The following is a 26,483-nucleotide window of genomic DNA, read 5'->3' on the forward strand; positions in this document are numbered from 1 at the left end:
GCTCAAATGGTAAAGAATCTGCCTATAGTGCTGGAGATCTGGGTTTGATCCCTGGATTGGGAAGATCCCCTGGAGAAGGAAATGACAACCCACTCCAGTATTCTTGCCTGGAGGATTCCATGGGCAGAGGAGCCTGGCAGGCTACTGTCCATGGGGTTGCAAGCAGTCGGACATGACTGAGCAACTAAGCACAAGTACTCACATCTGAACACGACTACTGGAAAAACCATAGTTTTGCCAGCAAAGGTCTTTATTGTCAAAGTGATGTCTCTGATTTTTAATATGCTGTCTAGATTTGTCATAGCTTTCCTTCCAAGGAGCAAGTGTCTTTTAATTTCATGTCTACAGTCACTGTCCACAGTGATTTTGGAGCCTAAGAAAATAAAATCTGTCGCTTCTTCCACATTTTCCCCTTCAATTGCCATGAAGTGATGGGACCAGATGCCATGATGTTAGTTTTTTGACTGTAGAGTTTCAAATCAGCTTTATTACTCTCTCTTTTATCTTCATCAAGAGGCCCTTTAGTTCTTCTTCATCTTCTGCCATTTGAGTGGTATCATCTGCATATCTGAGGTTGTTGATATTTCTCCCGGCAATTTTGATCCCAGCTTGTGATTCATCCAGACCAGCATTTCACACGATGTACTCTACATATAAGTTGAATAACCAGAGTGACAATATACAGCCTTGTCATACTCCTTTCCCAATTTTGAACCAATCAGTTTTTCCATATTCCATTCTAACTGTTGCTTCTTTTTTTTTTTTTTTTTTTTTTCAAACTGATGCAAAATATTTATTCCAAGTTAGTTATTTTATGCAGTAGTTTTCCCCCTCAACAGACTTGTGATAACCACATCTTTTAAATCTGTAAATAATGTTATCAAAATAATCTTAATCTTTGAAATCTCACAAAAATTTATATTTTACAATCCACCCTGAATATCAAGGCTGCAAGAATAACACAACATTTCCTATATCCAAATATTTTACAGCTGTACCCAGAAAGAAAAAAAAAAAAGGGAAAAAACCACATATGCTTGGTTAAGGGCTAACGTTACCCGAGCAGCCAGAAATAAAATAAAATATCCAAATTATTAGCATTAATTTAATACAATTATAACTTCAATAGTCACTTTGTCATTGACAATGATTGCTTGAGCACAGGGGTGAGTGCCCCAAGGGCTGGTAGTAGAAGCTGTTGCTGCAGACCAGTGTCTCCTCCTCTCTGCACTGCCAGCTCCCACCTGTGCATTGCCCCATATATACTGTGTGTATGTGTGTTTTAAAAATCTTTCCCACCACACAAAGTTCTCTCTATTAAGCAGATAACAGGGAAGAACAACAACAAAAGCTAAACAAGCCAATCGCTCGCTCTCTCTTTGGGATATGATTATTTCCCTTGTGCATGAAGTACTCAACAATAACATAGGAAAAGGAAAAGGAAAAGAACGATTTCTTCTGTATAACCCCTAAACACACAAGCTGAGTTTACTGGGTCAGATTTAACTGTGAGCATTTATACGCCTACTTCCAGGCATCGTCATCAGATGTCTCACTGCTACTTGTCTCCGTGTCTGAGTCCTCAAACTCTGCTCTGCAAGTGCTTCTCCAAGGGGAGAATAGGCTGGAACTTCGACTCTGCAAGAAGCCATTCTTTCCAAAGCCATTTCTTCTCAGCTGCTCTGTCTTCATGTGGAACTCTCTGAGCTCATCCTCTGTGAGGGGAAGACAATTCTCGTCGTTTTCAGGATACTCCTGCCATCCCATTGCTTTCAGTAACCTGTGCTCTGCTTCCAAAGAGTGAGAGAGGACCTCCCCTTCCTCTTCTACAGGGAGAGCAAGACCATTCTGATGACAGCCTTCCTCTCCATTTTCCTTTGGTTCAGGTGTGCTGTTGTCCTCCGAATCTTCCAACTTCTCACACTCTCTGCTCTCTGAGAAGTCTCCATTCCGGTCATCCTTCAGAGTCTTCAGGAACTCGCTCTTCCTGTCAGTAGTTCGGCAGGTCAACTTGGTCAGACGAGAGGAGCTGATCTCAATCGGAGGAGTGGTGCTGGCGGGGCTCTCTTTGGGAGAGCTTAAAACTACACCACCAGCCAGTACTACTGGTTTGGTAACAGAGATTGGACTGGTAAAAGCAGACTCTCGGCTAGAGGAAAGGGGTCCTGATTTGTGTTCCATTCTGTTAGCTTTCCACGCACTGGCCTTGGATGGAGGTGGTACAGGCTTAGGAACCAGGTTCTTATAGACACTTGGAACCATGGTTGACGATTTGTTTCCATTTGCATGGTGAGATCCTGGTGAGGTGAATGCAGCAGAGAAGGCAGCAGCAGGATCTTCTTTGGAAACTTTTTTGATGACTAGCATTTTGGAGGGTTGCTTGGCACTAGGTGGGTTTTCCCACACTCCAGAAGGGGTCCCAATAGGTCTGCATGGCTGATTCTGTTTGCCAGCTTCTGGATTCAAAGAAGGAAAGTCTTCCTCTTCAAACTGCAACTTTTCCACCTTATCTTCTTTCTTCTCTTCCCTAATATCTGTAGGTGGCTTTTCCTGAAAGGCACAGCCTTTCTGGGAGTGGAAGCTGCCATTCCAATGGCGATGGATTCCTGTGCCACCCCCACTACGCTGGTTCATGCCATCATGACCTCGTGAAGAGCCATGCCAACCAGATAGGTTCCCTGTGATTCCAGCATATGCTCCCTTAGAGACACCAGAGTCCACAGAATCATGGCGGAACAGGGAGGGCTGGTGCCAAGAATCTCCTGTCGTTCGAAGAGGTCCATTGTTGAAAAAGCCATCAGAGGAATTATGTCTACGACGGCTTACTCCAAATCTACCATCTCCTCGGGGTAGGTGCTCTCCGTGTTTTTCGAAAGTCGCTGTAGGTGACTTAGCTGACTGTGGTGTTGAGAAATTTAGCCAAGCAGGAACAAAGTCATGCTGCGCCATTTAGGTCCAGTGTCTCTTTTCAACAAGGTGAGGCATCCAACCTCATGGCCAGGATCCCAGAGTATAACCTCTGTGGTCCTGCTTCCTGAACTTCTTGAGTTGCCAGCTGGATTTCCACGAGGTTCTCTTGTTAAAAGGGTACTTAATTAGGCTGGCCAGCACAAGGCCTTACGATGAAGCAAAAAGAATCCAGGCTCTGTGTGGATCAATCTATCAGTCCCCTCAATTGCTCATCTTAAACTATCTAGTTCCTGAAACGTTTCCCAAAGGGGAAGGGGAAAGGGGAAGGGGGAGGGGAACATAAAAAGTATTTGTTACATTTAAAAAATGGGGGGAAGGGGAAAGAGCTATATCAACGTTCACCTCATTCAACTTCCTTGAGTGATAGCACTATGATGTTGCTTAAATAGATAATACATGGACATTTGCACAGTGAATGCAAATACTGTTCATAACAAGGTCATAGCTTAGAAAGACAGAATGACTTTTGTTTGGTCAAATAATGTCATTGAAGTGATAGATCAAAAATAAAACACTGACGAGCTATAAAAGATCTTCTGAGTAGTCAGTCAACTCTAGGAGCAAAACATCTACATTACAAAGCCCTTAATTTATAAATCTCATTATTCTTACACAGCTGGTAAAAATAGTCTGCAGGTATGAGTTTATATTTGTCTTATCCTTCAAAATCTAAGGACATAAGAAAGCTTGTTAAAAAAAAAAAAAAAAACAGACAGGAACTTGATATGCTTTTCCCTCCAAGAATAGCAGCTTTCAAGGCAAGTTTTCTTGGTATAAAGCTCTCAAATGTTTCTTCTATTTCTTTGGTCTTCACTATTTATAAATTCACAGCAAAATTAAAACAAGTAGAAAGGCAGGGCTTAAGAACAGTCACGGAGAAAGTTCCAAAGTGAGGTTTTCTTCTCTTCAGTTTTCTGTATTTCACTTGTTCTGCCCGTTCCCAAAGACTACATTGAGTTAATGGAAGGTAATAAGAATCTTCTGCTTCAGTAGAGAAGTCACTTTGGATCCATTTTCATTGTTATTCAATCATTTAAAAGGCCACAGGAATCTATCAAAGTACTAACAAACCGGTTTTGTAGGCGCGTGTGTTTTCCGACCCTTTCGCACCTTCGGCTCCTTCCTTCCCTAACTGTTGCTTCTTGACTTGCATACACCTTTCTCAGGGTACAGGTAAGGTGACCTGATATTCCCATCTCTTTAAGAATTTTCCACAGTGTTGTGATCCACACAGCCAAAGGATTTAGCATAGTCAATGAAGCAGAAGTAGATGTTTTTCTGGAACTCCCTTGGTTTCTCCATGATCTAACTAATGTTAGCAACATCTAAATACAAACGTGGACCAAAAAAATTACTCAATAATCAAAGAAAGAAAAGGAAAATTTTATTTGAACCAACCTGAGGATTATAACCTGGGAGAGAGTCTTTCAGAAAGCTCTGAGGACTGTTCTGAAGTAAGGGAACAGGTGGTCAGGATATATATATGTGTGTGTATATATATATATATATATATATGCAAAAGGAGAAAAGCAGAGGATGCAATGGCTGGATGGCATCACTGACTCACAGGACCTGAGTTTGAGCAACCTCCAGGAGATAGTGAAGGACATGGACTGCATGTTGCAGTCCATGGGACCTCACAGGAAGCAGCTGGTGGGAAAAGTGGGGAAAACATTTATTTTTCAAAGCTTCAAATGATGAACATGCTACATATTTTTAAGTTGCGCATTAGAAAAGAACACTTGTTTGTGCTTCTTGGAAAGAAGACAATAACTGATGCCAACAGTGCCCAGTCCAAAACTCACCTGCAAACCATTCCCTTGGTGCTGATAGACTCTGCTTCTCAGCCGGAGGACGTTCCCTGAACCAGGGGGAGCTTGTGTGCAGGGCCGCAAGGAAATTAACACCCTGGGATCCCCTTTCAACAGAAGAGGGCAGGAGTTTGTCAATAAATACCCCAACTTTGTCTTCTCTCAGCAGGACAGTTCTGGGGTATGTTCTATGTAGTTTCTCAGAGGCCCCCGGGAGGATTACACCCCAATGCCGCCAGCAGTTCGTGCGTGCTCAGTCGCTTCAGTTGTGTCCGACTCTTAGCAAACCTCTGGACTTTAGCCCGCTAGGCTCCTCTGTCCATGGGATCCTCCAGGCAAGAATACTGAAGTGGGTTGCCATGCCCTCCTCCAGGGGATCCTCCAGACCCAGGGATCAAACCCACATCTTTTACTTCTGCATTGGCAGGCAGGTTCTTTACTGTTAGTGCGGCCTGGGAAGCCCCCACCCACAGCAGTAATATGCTCATAAATGCATGTATGTGTTAGTTTTTTTTTTCCTCCTCTGTGTTACCCATTCCCTCACCATTTTTCCTGGGATCACCTCTCAAATTAATAACCTCTATCCAGATCTTCATGTTAGGGTCTGCTTTCATGGGAGCCCAAAGACAGAAAGCATATATACAAATCTGGAATTTTATTTCACAAGTTTTACATTGTAGTCCCACAGATCTCCTGCAGCTGATTAATCGAATCAGCAATTAGATTTACCAACAGTTGGAAGCATTCTTACATCCTTTCACAGGCCAGGAAAAAGTAGTGGATTGGCTAGCTCAGAATGGCCTACAGTTGACAGTAACTGAGAAAGATGGTAAGACCTCTCTCCAAAGAGAGGGAGGTGGTTTAAATAAATGCCCTTAGGTAGTAGACCCTGGAGGGCCTGCCCAGGGCAGAAGGAGAAAAGACCTTTTGCTAGTCCTTAAGGATGAATCCAGCTCAACTAATGTCTTATAGTTTATGGGCAGTTGCTTAACATCTTTGAAAGATATGGACAAAAACATTCAGCAGACATTAAAAGAAAAGGAAGATTGCCTTTTGCAAACCTGTTGCAGAAAGCAGCAGAGGAGGGAGCAATAGAAAGAGATAAGACAAACCAGGCCATGTGGGAGCACCCTGGATAAGCTACTGACAGTCACTGTGGGATCTCACTCTGCCTGAGACGGCAGCCTGCAGATCCTTGCTGTTCAGTGCAACCAAGAGAGGAGGCCCCTCTGCAATCAGAAGGCCATTGGAGGAAGACCTAGGGGTCAGCATTTTGCCACCAGAACTGTGAAGACGGACATAAGGACTTCAGCTCTAGCTGCCAGGCGATCCACTCAGGATCTGAAGGTGTTGGAGACAAGATGGGACAGATCTGGAAAAGAGCCCACAACCTGGGCAGCCAGAGCCATAGCTACACTTGCAAGGGAGCCGGAAGCCCCAACGTAGGCTCTGCTCTGAGCCCAGGGGCTTGGAAGTCTAGAAGGGCCATCATCCAGTCCTGAAAGGAGAATGCCTCAAGACTGAGTGCAGTAGTCCTGGCCAAATGATTTTTTTTTTTAAACTGTCATTTAGCGGAAGACTACTATGTGGGAAAATAAGTGCTGCCCTGGGTGATTCAGAGGGCTTCCCAGGGAGCCCAGTGGTAAAGAATCCACCTGCCAAGGCAGGAGACGCAAGACATAGGTTTGATCCCTGAGTCAGGCAGATCCCCTGGAGGAGGAAATGGCAACCCACTCCAGTATTCTTGCCTGGAGAATCCCATGGACAGAGGAGCCTGGCAGGTCAATAGGGTCACAAAGAGTCGGACTTGACTTAGCAACTTAACAACAACACGGGTGATTCAGAAGCTAAAATCTTCTAAATGAGCATGAAGAATACCAGATGGGGCCAGTATGCAGCCACCTGCTCAATTTTAAATAAGTTGCTAAAATTAATACCTGTTGTTTTTTATTTCTTCATTTATTTCCCTAATGTGCCAAGTTATCTTTGATTGTCCCTCCATCTTTCTCCCGCCATGGGGCTGAGCAGTAGGGATTACATCCACAGGCATCCAAGCTCCCAGTCTTCCCTCTGGGTTCAGCCAATAGGAGCCAATAGGCAGGAGATTAGAGGGAGGAGCGGGGAGGAAGGCTGGGGTGTGGGTTCCCCAGCTCTCTCTGTAAGGTCACCTGAAGGTCACCCAGGCTGGCTATGCACCTCACCGAACATCATTGTATCTTTGAAGGGGACCTGCTGGACAGGGCTCATCCTTCCAGGTTTGAATCACCTCTCTGCCCTTTTCTGATCAGGCCTGGGGGGTAACCCCTGTTGCTGCCAGTCCTGGGTTTTCCTGCTGGGACTATGGTTCTCATGCATCCCCTACTCCTATATATTTGGTCCTTTTGAAAACAAGACCTCTTTGAAAGTGAAAGTGTTAGTCTCTTAGTTGTGTCTGACTTTTTGCAATCCCATGGACTGTAGCCCACCAGGCTCCTCTGTCCCTGGAATTCTCCAGGCCAGAATACTGGAGTCGGTAGCCCTTCCCTTCTCCAGGGGATCTTCCCAACCCAGGGATCAAACCTGGGTCTCCTGCATTGCAGGCAGATTCCTTACTGTCTGAGCCACATCTTGGCTCTCTTTGGATAACCTTAATTTGACAGACCATCTGTGTCCCCTTGGGTCCTAGCTGCTACAGTAGTGGTGTCTGGTGGGGAGAGGATGAACTGGGGAGCATGACCGCAGCCGCAGGATCGGGGTAAAGAGAAGTGTTACCTTGGCAACAGGCCCCTGTGAGACCTCAGGAAAAGCTACAGACAACTCCGTGTCAGGTCCAAAGTTACTGTGACAGGACCCTCAGCAGCAGGGTCCTGTCTGGAAAGGGTTTTCCCTCCAGCTGAGTGGATGTGGGAGTGCCGAGTGCAACCCCAGACCCATGCAGGAACAGGGCACTCTAGCTTCCAGGCACGGAGCCTCCACTAACACTGAAGAGGGAAAGTAGATACCCTGTAATTGCTGTAGACACAAGTTCGTTTTTCTAAAGCTTTGCTGCCAGTTTCCAACAAGCACACAGAAAATATATCTGACCTCCAAACCCAAAGTTTACTGCCATGCCATTTTTTTTAATCTTGTCTAGTGTGGTTTTCTATTTCTATTATACCTTCTTTGGAGCTCTGTGAGAGAATGAAGTCTTCTCAGTGGCTAAAAATAATTTTGTAGTAATAGTACCAGCAAACTTCTAAGTGCTTCAATTTGTGCTCGCCATATACAAAGCTCTTCATTTGCAGCTCTCATTTAATCTTCATAGCAACCCCGTAAGTGCTATAACCAAACTCATTGTCCAGATTAGAGAATCGAGGTACAGAGAATTGAAATAACTTCCATGTAGGTAGGGAGCTGGGGTATGAAGGGTGAAGTCCTAGAGTCCAAGCTACACAGAGGAGGCATCTCCTCTCCATACCCCCAACCACCTCACTGAGATTAGAGGACTATGCCTGGAAGTGCGATGATGATAGAAGAAATTCTTAAAAAGTTTTGAAAATAAATAAGGGAGAATATGTTTAAAGTGCACACACAAAACCAATTCTAATCTAGTAAGGGCTGGTTCAAAACCTTTCAGAAGTGCCCTTATCACATGCCTCTTGGCTGCAGTTCCTGAGCTAGAACAGGTGCCCCAGGAGAAGAAAAGCCCACTGGAGCAGATGCCTCCAGAACTTATGGCTTCTGTTCTCAATATATTTGAATGTCATTTCATTGGTTTTGTCCTGAACAAAATATATTTACCTTGGAGTCTAGTACACAATATGAACTACTAAAGAGTAATTAAAATCTGTTGTGATTGATGTAAACAAATATTGAATCATGTTGTACATCAGAAACTAATCTGTCAACTACACTTCAATTAAAAGAAACCAATTGTGCCATTTAAGTGAGCAAAACCACCAAGAAAACTTGTGAAAATACTTAAGGCTGGCAGGGCCAGAAGTATGCTATATGAGGCCCAGGGAAGAGAGTCAAAACTTAGTTACACTGGTTCTTCTCCAATTCTCCTTTTTGGAATTTGACAGGAAATAGTAAAAGAAATATGAAATTAATAATAGATATTTTTATATGTAAAAATCTAAATTTACCTCAAATCATATTTTTATGTATCAATAATTACTTTTTAATAAAAATCAGATACTTTATTAAATAGCAATTCAATCATTAAATGTCTACCTATTATAGTAGTAGCAATAATAATACCTATCATTTTACCTCAAATCATTATTATTAGGGATAAATCATACCTACAGGGCAACAATACTGTTTTCTCAGAATTAAGTGTAAAATTGGAAATATTCCTTTCTCCAATTGTGGCAGAAGAGAAAAAGGAGAGTGACATGCTGTCAAGAGTCCGGTATCCTATTTCTGAAATAGAACCTTCTCTCCTTTTGTTCTTGAATATCCTAGACTCCATTAACCCCCTAACCACCCTCCATCTTCCCTTATGCATTATGCATTGCCCCCCTGCCAAACGGAGCAATGAATTAATCGGTGAAAATTTAAAGATTGCATTCTTCTTTCTGTCTTAATTCATATTAAATAGTGGACCAAGAAATTGTAGAGTAAGTGATTTATAAAGAAAGAACTAGATCGAATTTAATGATCTGTTCATGACCAGACAAGAAGAACTAGAGATAGTAATAGCATATTTAACCATAAAGTTTAATCAGAATATTAACATGCCAAAAAATATAGATAGCATCTAGACCAATAAGAAAAGCCATATAGGTTTGCCTGATTATTTATTAGTACATAGGAGCAACCAATAAATTAATTTATCACACAGAACTTCTAAGTTTGCTTTCCTGGAAGTATCATAAAGAGTCTTAGATGGACTTTTAAAAGGATGTCCTGGAGGTTAGACTTTTCAGTTCAGTCGCTCAGTCATGTCTGACTCTTTGCGACCCCATCAACTGCAGCATGGCAGGCTTCCCTGTCCATCACCAACTCCTGGAGCTTACTTAAACTTATGTCCATCAAGTCAGTGATGCCATCCAACCATCTCATCCTCTGTCGTCACCTTCTCCTTCCACCTTCAATCTTTCCCAGCATCAGGGTCTTTTCCAATGAGTCAGTTCTTCACATCAGGTGGCCAAAGTATTGGAATTTTAGCTTCAGCATCAGTCCTTCCAATGAATATTCAAGACTGATTTCCTCTAGGTTAGACTCTTAGCCAAGCTGAAAAATCTCTCTCCTCCAAACTTCACTGGCAACACCTATAAATGTGAGCAAATTCCTCTGTTCTTCAGGTCCCTCAAATTCCTCAAACTTCCTGGCCTGACCAGAAGTGACCTTTCCTCTTCTCCTGAAGGATAAGGATACCTCCTTTAGCCAGGTAACAGACCAGTTTTAGGGGGAAGACGACTTTAGCTCCCCACAAGTCTTTAGTCATATCTGATTAAGTGGCATCTCTCCCAAATATGACATTCCAGGCATTCCATAATTAATTTTTCTAGTTATGGGCTGGTTAAAGGAACCCAGATTCTTTTCTTTTTGTTGTTTTTCCCCCCCAAACTTACTTACTTTTAATTGAAGGAAAATTGCTTCACAATATTGTGTTGGCCTCTGTCATACAACAACATGAGTCAGCCATAGGTAAGCATGTGTCCCCTCCCTCTCTAACCTTCCTCTCACCTCCCACACTTCCCACCCCTCTAGGCTGTTATAGAGCCCTGGGTTGAGGTCCCTGAACCATACAGCAAATTCCCCTTGGTTATCTTTCTCACATACGGTAGTGTATATGCTTCCATGTTCCTCTCTCCATTCATCCCACCCTCTCCTTCCTACCCTCTGCCCATGTCCATGAGTCTGTTCTCTATGTTTGTGTCTCCATTGCTGCCCTATAAACAGGTTGATCAGTACCATCTTTCTAGATTCCATATACATGCGTTAATACACGTTATTTATCTTTCTCTTTCAGACTTACTTCACTCTGTATAATAGGCTCTAGGTTCATCCGCCTCTTTAGAAGTGGCTCAAATGTGTTCCTTTTTATGGCTGAGTAATATTCCATTGTATATATGTACCACAATTTCTTTATCCATTCATCTGATGATGGACATCTAGGTTGGAAAGCTGGATTCTCGTTGAACCTTTGCAAATAAATCTATTGCTGTTTAAAGTAAGGATATTCACTAATATCTTCTGAATTCAAGTAATAGAGGAAAGGGGAGTTCAGCAAAAAAATATACAGATACCATTTTAAAATGTTTTATTTCAATTTATAAAAGTCTATTAAACTGTTATGGGATACAGATAAAGATGGAAGGGCTTCCTTTTATATCCAGACAATATAGCATTAAAACAATATCAACAATATTCCAAATATAAAACCACCATCATGCCTCAGGAGTTCATTCATCCCAGGTAATTAAGTCTTCTGTTGTGTCTCTAGTTAGCAGCTTTATGATGCCATCTGTTCTTAGCTAAAGAGTTCAGGAAATCTCAACTCAGTCCTCAGTGATAGACTAAAACATGCCTGAGCAAAGCCAACAGAAGTCTACACCCCAAAGTCTATTCTCTGAAGTATCACTAACATACCTGGTATAGTCTTTTTCTGTGGGGTTCTGAGATAGTCATTGTTTGAAGACACAAACTCTGATCAGTAGCTGACTACAGAACCTTCAGGAAGACATTAGAGTAAAATAATCTATTTGCAGATGATAAAGACAACAGCTGTGGTAAATGTATTATTGGTGATTTTTAAAGTAAAAGGTCTTTTGAGAGTTTTATAGTAAGAATATTGCAATTTATAAGTAAATTTGGTTGTTTTTGTGACATGTAAAATAAAAATAATGAAGTAGCTTAAAAAATGTTTTAGATAAAATGTCTATTATGACAATATTTAGCCAATTTTCAAGGTCAGTACGTATTTCATCTGATTTGTAAAAATGGATGAACCTCATTTTTACATATAATAATCTTGAGACATACGGTACCAAGACATAATATACCAATGACATACCAAGCATTTGCTAAGACTCTATGAAGAGTATATCAAGAAAATTAAGTAAAGACAGTAAGTCTGGGGTAAGTCCTGAGCATCTATATTTTAATAAAACTTCTTTGGTAAGTCTGATATGCATTTTAAAAACACTGGCCAAGAAGATGCTAGATTCAAATTAAAGAAGTAATGTTGCAGCCAAGTTTTAAATAATAAATGAAATCATGATCAATAACCCTATAGTGCAGTCAACTAATATCACCAAAAACAATCACAACTCTGATAAATACAGAAAACCTCATCAGAACTATTTCATATAAATTATTTCAGTATTTTTCCTAAGGTTGAAACATATTATTGAAACTGAGGGCATTTACATTTCTTAAGGACCTTCCCATGAAATACCACATTTCTAAAGTATTATTATATTGCTAACATTTTACCTATACAAATTTAATAGATTTAACCTATAGTTTAAAAAGAAAAGCATGATTCTTTCATAAATAATATCCATTATTAATGAACAATAACATTGAAAGCCAATAACCCTGAAATTACTTGTATATCTGCTTAATAATAATTTAAAAGAAGAAACAAAATCCAATGCATGTTTTGTGGCTATGTTGGAAAATATATATAAACTTGCAACATGTAAAGCAAGCTGTTGCGTTGGAGGAGGTGCAGAGGTGCCACTAGAGGGCACTATAAGCAGATTACAGAACCAACCTGTATTTCATGGTACAGAGCATGACTTTGTCTTAAAAAATCTTAAACCATTAGTAACAAAAGTGAGAAAGTACATCTCTTTGAGACTTGTGCACTCTTTTATCTCATTGCTGTGCTAGCTTTATGGATATTATATAGAGGATTTCTGCTATAGGTGGAAAGGCAGAAGGTAAGGTTGGTTAGAAGGCTGCACTGGTCCATGCTAAACTAGACCCTTCACATCAGGTTCATTCAAGTTCACTTCAACAGCTTTTCAAATATTTATTATACAACATGAAATTAATAAATGAATCTATGTACTCCTCTTAAGGTTTAATAGAGAGATATAGGTATTTCCTTCAGATGTTTTCAAGAAACGAAGACCAGTACAGGTAGAAAGGAAGCCTTTTGGAACCCTCTCCTAATTCCATTTGCTCCCTCCCTCCTTATATGAAAAAAATTACAAAATATACTACTATTCTGAAACTGATATGTCCATCCCACCCTGTGTTTAATCCTTCTATTACTTATAAGGAAGTACGGTTCATGTCCTATTGTATTGTTCCAGAGGGCACTATTCCTTCCCTCCATTTGTATTCTTTTCTTTATTCCTGCTACTGGATTAGAAAATATGTTTTCTTTTTATTCTTTTAGTACTGTATTTTCAGGCCACTATACATGCTACATTTAAGGACCTTAGCATCTTAAATCTGACCCTCGCTTATCCCATTCTTCATGTCATCTATCATATTGTTCTTTTTTACCACCATTGCGCACCACCCATTACTATCTGACCCCCTATTTCTGAGTTTTGGTACTGGGAGGAAATCTGCGTCAGTTCAGAATATCATGCAGTTGAAGCCCACAAAACACCTTCCAAGTGGTCTTCCTTCCAATTCATTTTAACCTTTTTATTAGATTAAAATATTTAATGAAGTGTGGCTGTATTCCTGGTATTGTATAATATATCCTTGTATCCTTGTGAGTTCCTTACTTTATACACAGTAATCTGTATCTGTAATCCCTCACGTGTATCTTGCCCCTCCACCCACCCACCTCCCCACTGGTAACCACCAGTTTGTTCTCTAGAAATCTATTTGTATTTTCTATAGTCATTCATTTTATTTTTTAGATTCCATGTGTCAGTGATATGGTACTTGTCTTTCTGTCTGACTTATTTCATTCAGCATAATACCTTCCAGGTCCATCCATGTTTTTGCAAATGGCAAAATTATATTCTTTTTATGGCTGAGTAGTATTCCATTCTGTGTATATACCACATCTCCTTCCATCAGTTGTTGATGGATGCTTAGCTTGTTTACACATCTTGGCTATTGTAAATAATGCTGCTATGAATGTTGGGGTGTATCTTTTTGAATTAGTGGGGTTTTTCAGATATATACCCAGGAGTGGAATTGCTGGGTCACACAGTAGTTCTATTTTTAGTTTTTTGAGGAATTTCCATATTGTTTCCCACAGCGGCTACACCAATTTACATTACCACCAACGGAATACAAGGTCTCCCTTTTCTCCACATCTTCACCAAATTTAATTGTGTTCTTTTAGATGATGACCATTCTGACAGCTGTGAGATGATGTCTCACTGTGATTTTGATGTACATTTCTCTGATCGTTAGCAATATTGAGCATCTTTTCATTTGCTTATTGGCCATCTGTATATCTTTCCTAGGAAAATGTCTATCCAGTTCTTCTGACCATTGCTTAATCAGATTATTTGTGATTTTTTTGATATTGAGTTGTATGAGTTGTTTATACATTTGTTAACCCCTTAGCAGTCTTCTCATTTGCAAATATTTTCTCCCATTCAGTAGTTTGTCTATTTGTTTTGTTGATAATTTCCTTTGCTGTGCAAAAGATTTTAAGTTTAATTAGGTTCTGTTTGTTTATTTTTGCTTTTATTTCCTTTGCCTTAGGAGACAGATCCAAAAAGATATTACTATGATTTATGTCAAAGAGTATTCTGTGTATGTTTTTCTCTAGGAGTTTCCTCCAGTCTTACATTTAGGTCTTTATCATCCATTTTGGGTTTATTTCTGTATATGGTATGAGAAATTGTCCTAATTTCATTCTTTTACTGTAGCTGTCCAATACTCCCAGCACCACTTATTGAAGAGACTGGCTTTTCTGCATCGTATACTCTTGCCTTCTTTGCTGTACATTAATTGACCGTTGAGAGTGTGAATTTATTTCTGGACTCTCTCTCCTGTCCCAAAGCTTGTGTCAGCTCACTGGTGAGTGGGGCTGGGTACCAGGATGGCTGGCTGAGGGGCCCATGGTGTCTCAGAGCTAGTGTTGGCCTGCTGGTGGGTGGGCTGAATCCTGACATTGCAGGCTGTGGATTGCAGTCATCCTAGGGCTGGAGCTGCCCTGCTGGTGGGAAGGCCTGGGGCCCAGCGGGTCCTGGGGCTGCTGCCTGCCCACTGGTGGGTGGAGCTGGGTCTTGGGGTTTCTGACCACAGGGCCCTGGGGATCCTGGCTCTGTTGCCTGCACCCTGGATATACCAGTGTGGTATATGTATGGGTTGTGTCCTGGGCCTCTGGTGGACATGGCCAAGTCCAGGGATGGCTATGGGCTAAGGGAGACTTAAAGCAACCTGCCTGCTGGTGGGCATGACCGTGTCCCTCCTTGGCTAGTTACTTGACTTACCCAAGTACTGGTGCCTACAGGTTGGTGGGTGATGGCAGGGCTGGATCCTGAGGTTAACAAGCTAGAGGGAGGATTGCAAACGGCAGCGGCCTGCACCAGTGTCCGTGCGGCAGCAGGGGCTCCCCGGAGTGGCTCTTGCCAGTCTCTGTCCCCAAGGCAAGGCTCTCCAAGATCAGCAGTTAGGTCTGACCCAGGCTCCTTTCAAATTAATGTTTCTGCCGAGTCCCAGAGCATATGAGATTTTGTGCACATCTTTTAAGAGTGAAGTCTCTATTTTCCACAGACCTCTAGGACTCCCAAAAGTAAGCCCTACTGGCCTTCACAGTCAAATGTCCTAGGGGTTCAAATTCCCCTTGTAGGACCCTCAGGCTGGGGTGACCAATGTAGAGCTCAGACCCCTAGCTCCTTGGGGAGAATGTCTGCAGTTGTAATTATTCTTCCGTTTGAGAGTTTCCCTCTGGAGACATGGATCTTGTCTAGATTCATGTGAATTTGCCTCTCCTACTCATCTCATCCAGTTGTAGAAGATCTTTTCTGGTAGATTCTGTGTTTTTCATCAATAGTTGCTCTTAAATAGTTTGTAGTTTTGGTATGCACTTGAGAGGAGGTAAGCTCAGGGTTTTCCTACTCAGCCATCTTGGCCAAGCTCCTCTACTGTATATATCACTACCAGGTTAATTTTTGCAAAGAATTGCTTTCTTTCATTATACCTATGAGCATTATATTACTTTCTAGCTCAAGTACCCACTGATAAATGTTTGAAACCATATGGTATGTCATATCATATCTTTTCTAATTTCCCTCACTGTTTGCAGACATCATGTTTCCCTAATCTAGATTATGATCCTTCCTCACTGGCCTGTAATACCTCTGTGTTCATTTCTGCATTTGTGCTTTTTTTTTTCATTATGCCTGTAAGCAAATTTTCTCTTCTTTTCTTCTGTCCAAATCATTCTTCCTAAATCCACTGAGAGACATGTTTGTGAGAAAGTCTTATGCCACCTACCCCAATTCTATCTTTCTCTCTTGCCTGATCATCTCTTAAGACTCTAAAAGCCTGACCTCTGTATTTCTTAAAGGATTGTTTTTCCTCTTTATTGGAAAGTAGGGTGGGTTGTTTATTGGCTCTTTCATTTAACTGATAGATGCAATAGCATTTATTAATTTAAATTCAACTTCAAAACACGTTAGTGATTAAATGCAAAAAAATTGTATCCTATGTGGAGAGACTTTGCTAGACTAGTTTTACGAGAGATTTTTTATTAAACCAGTGCTTGCTCGCTCTCTTATTATTTCATATCATTGTTACCAGTCATTTAAGTACTTAATGAGAAAGTATGCACACGTCTTTGTGCTACATATCATGGGGAAATGCAGAGACACACGATACAAAAGCATACCTAACTCACTAGAAGTCATGCACAAGAGACGGTAGACTGGACAGCCTGAGTTCAAATCTCAGCTCTACCACCTAGTGGCTGTGTGATTTTAGAAAGTTCTTCTCTATTCTTTAGCTTGTCTTGCAAAAAGAAAACAAAAAAACAAAAACAGGTGGGATGGTGGAGACAAATGACCAAACTCCTGAAGCAGGACACACTGGGAAACACTAAAAGACAAGGAAATGACTAGGTGTGTGGGTCTCTAGTTACTCACACTAGGACAGCACACAGCAATCTGGCAGATCTAGATTTCAGATTTCAGGAGAGGGGGCCCTCTGCTTATTCCTGAGTTGTGGAGCTTTTGAGCTGCATGGTTAGGAAAACCCAGGCTTCTCTCTGGGTCATCAGGGGCTAGAATATAGCAGCAGTCTGGTGGGGTAGGTTCTTGCCTCCAGCTCTGTCCTTCCAGCTCAGCATTGGTGATTAAGGTAGCACTAGCTGTCTGTGTGCAAGATCAGGGAACTGGGGTACGAGCCAGTGGCAGGATCCATCACCTCAACATTCATGGCTGGGTAGGCACTGGCTCTTCCTAGTAAGAAGGAGGAGTAAAGGATAAGACTTGTTTTTAACTATGGTCCATGGGTGAAGGCAATCAGTCCTGATCAGCTTCCATGGAAATTTGGAGTAATTCAGTACCTTTCTTCCGTAAGATCAGCCTGTAGAGGATCAGCTTCACCTAAGTCATTCTTACCTCTTATTTTTCTTATCTGTAACACAGGCATAATAATAGTACCTACCTTCATGGAACTAGTATGAATTTAAATGAGTTACATATAGTATGTATAAAAGGGTAGCTAAGCCCTTATTAAGTATGCATGTAATCATAACACAAGAACCTTTCAAGTGATATCATGCTATAGGAGTTCAGAGTGAATCACTAACTAGAATTTCCAGAAATGACAATCTCCATCAGTCTATAGTTGGCCTCCTCTCAGATCTGCCTGTACAGAATCTCAGATCTTAATGTCAACCTCTCTGTCTTGATTCTGCATTCTGCCTGCTTGTTTTGATCCCTGGACCCTAAAGTCTATTCACATCTGGGCGTCACTTCTGCCTATGAGCTAACTGGTCTGGATGACCAAGCACTGCCTGGCTCATCCTTACTGGTGGACATCCCAGATCTCCTGGAGGCTTTAGCTCCAGCCAAGGCCCTGCTGTTATTTGCCTTCCCACACCCTACAACCCTAGACTGAACTTCACTGAGAATCATCCATTTAATCAAGCTTTGTCCTTCATCCTCTCTCCCTCTGCAGCTCTGTCCTTTGCATTTCTCTCTCCTTTATGAAAGTTATTTTTTTTAACTTTTTAAAAATTAAAATATAGTTGCTGTACAATATTACATATTACAAATGTACAATATAGTGGTTCACAATTTTAAAAGATTATACTCCATTTATAGTTATTATAAAATATTAGCTGTATTCCTCATGTTGTACAATATATCCTTGTAGTTTATTTTATATCTAATAGTTTATACTCTTACTTCCCTGCCCCTACACTGCCCCTTCCCCCTTCCCTTTCCCCACTGATAACCACTAGTTTGCTCTCTATATCTGTGAGTCTGCTCCTTTTTTGTTCTAGTTACTAGTTTGTTGTATTTTGTGTATATATCATACTGTATAGTATATAAGTGATATCATACAGTATTTGTCTCTGTCTGACTTATTTCACTTGGGAGAATAATGCCCTCCAAGTCCATTCATGTTGCTGCAAATAGCAAGATTCTTTTTTATGGCTGAATAATATTTCACACACACACACACACACCATGTCTTAATTATTCATTTATCTGTTGATGCACACTTAGGTTGCTTCTATATCTTGGCAATTGCAAATAATGCTTCTTTAAAGTTTGGGGTGCATGTATCATTTTGAATTATGGTTTTTTTCAGATATATATACCTGGGGTGGAATTGTTGGGTCATGTAGTAGTTCTATTTTCCTTTTTTTTGAGGAAAAAAAATGTTCCATACTGTTTTCCACAATGAATGACTGTACTAATTTACATTCCTACCAACAGTGTACAAGGGTTCCTTTTTCTCCATATTCTTACCAGTATTTTTGATAATAGCCATTCTGACAGGTGTGAGGCAGTAGCTCACTGTGGTTTAGATTTGCATTTCCCTGATGATTAGTAATACTGAACATCTTTTCATGTGCTGTTGACCATCTGTATCTCTTCTTTGGGAAAATGTCTGTTCAGATCTTCTGTTCATTTTTAAATGGGTTGTTTGCTTTTTGGGGGTGGAGTTGTATGAGCTGTTTATATATGCTATATAGTAATCCCTTATCGGTCATATCATTTGCAAGTAACCTTTCCATTCAGCAGGTTGTCTATTTGTTTTGCGACGGTTTCCTTTGATGTGCCAAAGTTTTTAAATTTAAATAGGCCCCATTTGTTTATTTTTGCTTTTATTCATTTACTCTAGAAGATGGATCCAAAAAAATTATTGCGGCAATGTATGTCAGAGTGTTCTGTCTATGTTTTCCTATAGGAGTTTTATAGTAACCAGTTTTACATTTAGGTTTTTGATCTATTTTGAGTTTATTTTTGTATATGGTGTTAGAGAATGTTCTAATTTCATTCTGCTACATGTAGTTGTCCAGTTTTCCCAACACCACTTATTGAAGAGATTTTTTTCTCCATTGTATATTCTTGCCTCCTTTGATGTAGATTAATTGATCATATATGACAGTCATGTTTGACAGTTAAATCAGGTGTGTCTTAGTCAGTTCAGGCCACTATAACAAAATATCACAAACTGGGTGGCTCGGACAACAGACATGTATTTCCCACTGTTCTTGAGACTGGGAGATCCACGGTCCAGGTGCTGGTAGATTGTATGTCTGGTAAGAGTCCTCTTTCTGGTTCACACATTGTCGCCTTCTTGCTCTGTCCTTGTATGGTCAGGAAAGATCATCTCTCTCCTGTCTCTTCTCAGAGGGCACTGACTCCTTCATGAGGGCTCCATCCCATGACCTAATTACCTCCACTTCCAAACAGCATCAAGTTGGAGATTAGGGCTTCAGTGTGTGAGTTTGGTGGGGAAACATACATTCAATTCATATCAAGGCTCTACCACCTGATATAACTTCTGTTCCCACTTTTTCTCTTCTTTCAAACTTGTCTCTGCTTACAGCATTTCTTCCGTGAGTGACAGGACCAAATCATATCATATTTTAGAGGAGATCATGAGGCATTCAATAGGTGCTCAAGGATGAATAAAACAAAACCCTCGCTATCAAGGAACTTGCCCTACTGTAGGAAAGACAAAATGTATCAATGTGACATGTGCATTTATAATAGAAATACATAGGAGAAGGAAATGGCAACCCACTCCAGTGTTCTTGCCTGGAGAATCCCAGGGATGGCGGAGCCTGGTGGGCTGCCGTCTATGGGGTCGCACAGGAAGAAAAAAAGAAAGAAAGAAAAAAAAAGAAATACATATAGGGTAGCCGGGAAATATGATTATCATTGAGAAAGAGATGTCTGGGTCAAAATTCAATTTTTGGCATCTACCATATGTCAGATACTGGGTATGGGAATAGAGAGAAAGGACTGTTTCTTTTCAGGCTTGACACAATTGGAGCTTGAGTGCACAAAGCTGATAGCAATAAAGAAGAAAATCCTATGAGCTTGTTTCCATATTTGCTTCAAGTATCTATTTATCTTTCTTGTTGAACCAGTTCAAAGTAAATATATCATCATCACATTTCATCCCTTAATACTTCAACATGCATTTCAAAAAACTAAACTAAACCAAAAAAAAAAAAAAAGAAAACCCAAACTCAGGGCATTCTCATATATAACCCCAGCATTATTATCATCTAACAATTAACAAGAATGTTCTACTTTACTCCCCAGCTGTGCCTTATTGTCCCTTTGATCCTCACCTACAGACACATTATCCACATTCTGTGCTCTTAGCCCCAAGAAGCTGACTTGTACAGACTGTCACAGCCAGGCTACCGATTGGGTTCAGCCAATAGGAGTTGCCCACAGACACCAGAGGCTAACAGAAGCCCTAATAGAAGATGATGGTGCAGAGATAAGCTGGGATACATTTCCTCTGCTCTACACTGCCAGGTTGCTGGTCTGGCATTGAGTGTACCTAGCACTGAATCTTCTGTGAAGCATCGTCCCCTGCCATAGCTCTACCCATGACTGGACTCTTGGAATTGCCCCCACACTTGCTTATTAAGGTCTAAAAGTAGCTGGCAACGGCTTCCCTGTTAACCCTGGGTAGCTCAGCATCCTTATTGATTCCTTTAGACCTGACCACACCTCTCAATAGTCTTTGTCATTAAGTGCTTCATTGGTAAGTTCTTTGAGTCTGTGATTTGTTTCCTGCAAGGACCCTGCTTGACATTTGGATAATCCATAATCAAATGTCATCATTAGTTTAAAGTGTTTTTAAAGATTATTTTTAACCAAAATCCAGTGAAAGATCTTGCACTGAACTTGGTTATGCCTCTTTATTTTCTTAATCTAGCAGCTCCTTCCTTTTTTCTTGCCATTGGCTTTCTTTTTTTTTTTTTTTTTTTTCATTTATTTTTATTAGTTGGAGGCTAATTACTTTACAATATTGTAGTGGTTTTTGTCATACATTGATCAGCCATGGATTTACATGTATTCCCCATCCAAATCCCCCCTCCCACCTCTCTCTCCACCCGATCCCTCTGGGTCTTCCCAGTGCACCAGGCCCGAGCACTTGTCTCATGCATCCAGCCTGGGCTGGTGATCTGTTTCACGCTAGATAATATACATGTTTCGATGCTGTTCTCTCGAAACATCCCACTCTCGCCTTCTCCCACAGAGTCCAAAAGTCTGTTCTGTACATCTGTGTCTCTTTTTCTGTTTTGCATATAGGGTTATCGTTACCATCTTTTTAATTCCATATATATGTGTTAGTATACTGTATTGGTCTTTATCTTTCTGGCTTACTTCACTCTGTATAATGGGCTCCAGTTTCATCCATCTCATTAGAACTGATTCAAATGAATTCTTTTTAATGGCTGAGTAATATTCCATGGCCATTGACTTTCTAAAAAGACTGTGGACCAGTTTTCTTCAAGTGCCACATTCTGAATGTACCCAGTCGTTTCCTCGTAGTGTCACTTAATTTGTTCTTCTCCTCTGTGTATTCCTTTAACTTGAATCTAATCAAGCCTTCAGATTCAACTTCCATTTAAATATTGTTAATTAGAAAACAGGTGATAACATATCATTTATAAGGCATTATCAGAGCCTTGAGACCTCATTAATAATGGGACAATTGGATAGTAAGTTCAACTACCAAGTGATAATAGCCATATTTGTCTATTGTAAAAGGCACTCCACCCCTACTGCTATTAGCAAATCATCTGTGAGGTGGTCCTTTTGTACCAACTTTTGTACCAAAGTGAATACCTAGCTCTCTATCAATTCAGTCCTTCTGCTAATAGTTTTAGCATTCATTATTGATTCTTGCCTGCATCAATTATTTGATTATGTCTTGCAAACTTCTTCTCTATTCCAATCATCACTTCTACATTTATTAGCTAATGTTCTTCCATAAATAAGAACTTTAATGAAAAAGAGACTTTTAAAAAAAAAACAAAGAAAAAGAGACTTTTTCTTTTTCCTGACGACAGTTGCTACAATAAAGCAGAATAAACCCTAAGTGTTTCCCCTTCAAATACTTACTCTAAAATTACATAATCAATATAATACTATTGTACTATGCTAATAGTATAAACATTATACTGTATTTCATTAATTAAGCTTGAACTGGTTATCAGAGAAACTAAATGCTTAAACTTTCTGATACACAATATGTTCAACTCCATCTGCCGTCTTGCTTTCAATGATTGCCTCAGAGTTTCCTACCCCAGCCCTGGTCATGTATACAGTTCTAGCACTAACAGACAGAGACTTCATATAGCACAAATGGTAGGAATAAAAACCAATATCAGTAGCTGGCAATTACACCACAGTTAGATTGCACCTCTCATAGGAGCACTCAAGATGCATTCTAAATGGCTATTATCCTCCTCTGTGTTGGCTATTAGTTTCACAAATCTTTGATCACGGGATCTTAAAGCTTTGTTCTATTGTGACATTGCTTTCTCTACATGTATACTGAAATAAGCCATTTTGCTCCTCTAAGTGCTTCTGTCTGGATGAAACAATGGAATTTTAAAAGCTTAGGCAGTGAGACTTCTAGGTTCTGTTTGGATTTTTATAAGCAATCATCTGGGAGCTGGTCTTCTGTTATCTGAGTGACCTCTGGCTGTCCCCATTCTCCCTGTGCTGTCACAGATACTTGCTGCAGGTAGCAGCAGCTGGTTACCAAGCTTCCTGTCAGGAATACTCACTGCTGTTCATCTGTATGCTCCTGGGCTTTTTTCTGCAGCCCCCACCTCTTAGTAACTGTTCCTCAATCACAAACACCAAAGCAGAAGGAGAGAGCCAGTCTCAAGAAAAGGCTGACATGGCCCTCATCAATTATTAAAATCCTTCTCCAAGATTCACAAAAATTAGCTGAATTTTCTAATATCATACGGTCATCATAAATGAAGCCTCTTTTGCTAGTTGATGAAATCTTCATCATCACTGAGAAAACAGTGATCCATATATGCCAAAAGCCTTAAGGATGTATGAACAAAACTGTGGTATGGTCTGTTGGGTCACTGGCTTCTTTGCTCTCAGGCCCATTATTTGTTTCACACACCACCCCACCCCTCAAGTCTGCTCTAGGTTATAGAGACTGTCCCCTGCAAACACCAGTTGCCAGTATATTCATTTGTTATTGCTATCTGACAAATTACCACAAACTTAGTGGTTGAAAATAACACCCAGTAATTATCTCCTGTTTCTGTAGTTAAGAGCTTGGGTGAGTTTGACTGGCTGTCTGCTCAGGATCTCGGGAGACCACACGGCTGCTGGGCTCTTACCTGCAGGCTCTGGGGAAGCGGCCACTTCTGAGCTCGTTCAGGTTGCTGGTCTAGTTCAGTTCCCTGCAGCTAGAGGACTCAGGTCCCTTTTCCTTACTGGCTGTCAGTGGGGGGCTACACCTTGCTCAGTTACTGCCACCAAACAGACTGGGCTCAGGGCTCGAGTTGAGGTGAAACTCAGTGATAAAGAATCCATCTGCCAATGCAAGAGATTCAGGTTCAATCCCTGGGTCAGGAAGATCCCCTGGAGGAGGAAATAGCAAGCCACTCTGGTTTTCTTGCCTGGAGAATCTCATGGACAGAGAAGCCTGGCAGGCTATAGTCTATGGGGTTGCAAAGAGTCAGACAGGACACAGCAATTAAACAACAACAACAAAGGTGGAAGCTAACTGCTCAAGGTTGTTAGATAATACTCCTCAGGACTGGGCATTACTCCTTTCTTACAGGAGGACCTAAGCCAGGGTTGGCAAACTGCAGCCTGAGGGTGAAGTCTGGCCGGCCACCTGTTCTCACACAGCCCTGCAAGATAAAAATGGTTTTTCCTTTTTTAATGGTTACATTTTAAATGGTTATGTAAGTCTCAATTATTTTGCAGCTTTGCCCACAAAGGCTAAAATATTTACTATCTGGCCCTTTACAGAAAGAACTAGTGGAACCATGAATTCTATTTAAATTATAGTTCAAGCCTGGCAGGTCAGAAGAGAGGGCTTGGGGGAGGGGAGCTGTGATGTGTTGGGAAAGAAGGAGGTAGAAGACACGCTACAAAGAAAAGAACCAAATTCTGGGATCATGAGAATACCACAGGTCTAAAAAGTGAGACTGTAAATCTTCCTGGAATGAAGGATAATTTTTTTTGAGGCTTTGCTAATTTGTTGTAAGAAAAATGCGCTTGCTTTAATTTGCATATCATTTGGTTACTAATAAAGTTGGAATTGGATTTTTTTCACATGTTAATTTGAAGAATTGCAAATGACTGCCACAAATAAAATGAACAGATTTCTGAACCAAGGACAAAATCAAAATAGTTAATATCTATAAAGCTAAAATAATCTATAAAATGGAAAATATATTAATGTTCCAACCAAGAAAGGAGCAAATGTTTACTCTTTTAAATGTGTTAATATTCAAAAATAAGGAGAAAATTTGAAGTATAACTTCTGAGTCCAAAATTTCATAGTTGAGCATTTGGAAATACTTAAGGTAGTTTCCTAGTACTTCCTATTACTTCCCTATAAGTTTGGCTACACCTAACTGTATTCCTAAGACTCATATTACCAAAGAAGCAGGAAAAATTTTTTTTCATAGGGAAAATGGAGCCAAGACTGCTGAGTTTAGATTGGCAATAAGGCTATTTCCTCTTGAAGGAATTAAAAAAGTTTTATCAGTATAGTTGGAAAACTTATCTGGTTGCATCCAACTCTTGTTCAAGAGTAATATTGCCTTTAATGACCAGAATATGATCTTTAGATACCTTTCCTCCACTAAAAGAAGCTCCTTTAGAAAATAGTGGATTTCAAGTCTACATCAGGACATTTACAAAATGAGTCAGATATGATTTTGTGCCAGAAAACAAAGAAACATTCAAACTCTGAAGAGGTTTTATCAAAGGTATACAAACAGTAAACTGAAAAGGCTCCTTTTGCAAAGTTGAGACAATTTGAGCAAAAAAGAATAACATCACTGATTAAAAACGTCATTATATAAAAATTTGGTAGTTTACAATGACATTCATGGAAAGACTCACTGGTTCTAGTTATCTGGGTTACCAACTCTTTGCTCTCAAAATTGATAAAAGGATAGAATCGAGACTTCACTTTTCCTGAATGAGCTGTGTTTCAGCCCATCCAAGAGATGAGGGCTTCCTGGTGGCTTAGCTGGTAAAGAATCCACCTGCAGTGCAGGAGACACAGGTTTGATCCCTTGGTCAGGAAGAGCCCCTGGGGCAACCCACTCCAGTATTCTTGCCTGGGAAGTCCCATGAACGGAGGAGCCTGGCAGGTTTCAGGCTGGAGGGTTGCAAAAGAGTCAGACAGGACTTAGTGACTAAACCACCAAGAGTTGATGAGGTCCAGTTCTTCACAAAAAGAATTCTAGCTAATAAAAAGAGAAGGAATGTTAGAAATTTGCTATTTTTCAATCTCAGTGAAACAGTGGATCTAGGGGGTTATTAGTGGTTGATAAATCATACAGTGCTAAGTTGCTGGAGACTTTATAATGGAGGGATCCAGTTGCCACCTCGTATGATGCTAATCAGCCTTGGCATCACTAACATGGTGCTCCAACATGTGACGCAATAGGAACCATAAAGTTCGGTTTATGATGCATTCTCACCAGCAAAATTGAACCTGAAACTAAACCAAATTTCAAGGTCTAACAACCAGTTTGCTCTGTTCGTGCTCAGTCTTGTCCGACTCTTTGTGACTCCATGAACTATAGCCCACCAGGCTCTCCTGTCCACGGAATTTTCCAGGCAAGAATATTGGAGCAGATTACCAGTTCCCCCTGCAGGGGATTTTCCCCACCCAGGGATCAAACCTGAGTCTCTTGCATCTCCTGCTTTGGCAGGTGGATTCTTTACCACTGTAATACCTGGGAAGAAACAACCAGCTTACCAGTGATAAATATGCAGAAAACAATCAGCTAAATTCAAAATGTGGACTATTCTGTAATACAGAGAACTGGTTTCTCCAGCAAATGAATTATATTAAAAATGGGTAGAAGGTATAAAATTTAAAATATAGTCAATAAACAACCAAGTGCAGTGTTTGGACTTCAGATTCTAATTTTGACAAACCAGCTATAAACAACATTTGAGACCATCAAAAAATTTTAACATGGGCAGAGTATTAGGTGGAATGAAGGAACCACTGTTAATTTTGTTAGGTATGATCTGATCAAGACATGGCAATTGTATGAGGAGAAAAAAAAAAGTAGTCCTTAGTTAGAAATGCTTCAGCCAGTGTAAATGTCCCTCAAGGCCAATGAGGACT

At 40.5% G+C, this 26,483-nt stretch overlaps 1 protein-coding gene across 1 annotated transcript; it reads right to left on the bottom strand.

Annotated features, from left to right (window-relative positions):
* Positions 1 to 897: 897 nt before the first annotated feature.
* LOC122454452 (vasculin-like protein 1) lies at positions 898 to 4,068 on the bottom strand. The gene has a single exon (XM_043488938.1). The coding sequence runs from the start codon at positions 2,947 to 2,949 to the stop codon at positions 1,525 to 1,527; it is 1,425 nt and encodes a 474-aa protein (XP_043344873.1). The 5' UTR covers positions 2,950 to 4,068; the 3' UTR covers positions 898 to 1,524.
* Between the last annotated feature and the right edge of the window lie 22,415 nt (positions 4,069 to 26,483).

This window comes from Cervus canadensis, chromosome 16 (genome assembly GCF_019320065.1).
Source record: "Cervus canadensis isolate Bull #8, Minnesota chromosome 16, ASM1932006v1, whole genome shotgun sequence".
Taxonomy (NCBI): domain Eukaryota; kingdom Metazoa; phylum Chordata; class Mammalia; order Artiodactyla; family Cervidae; genus Cervus; species Cervus canadensis.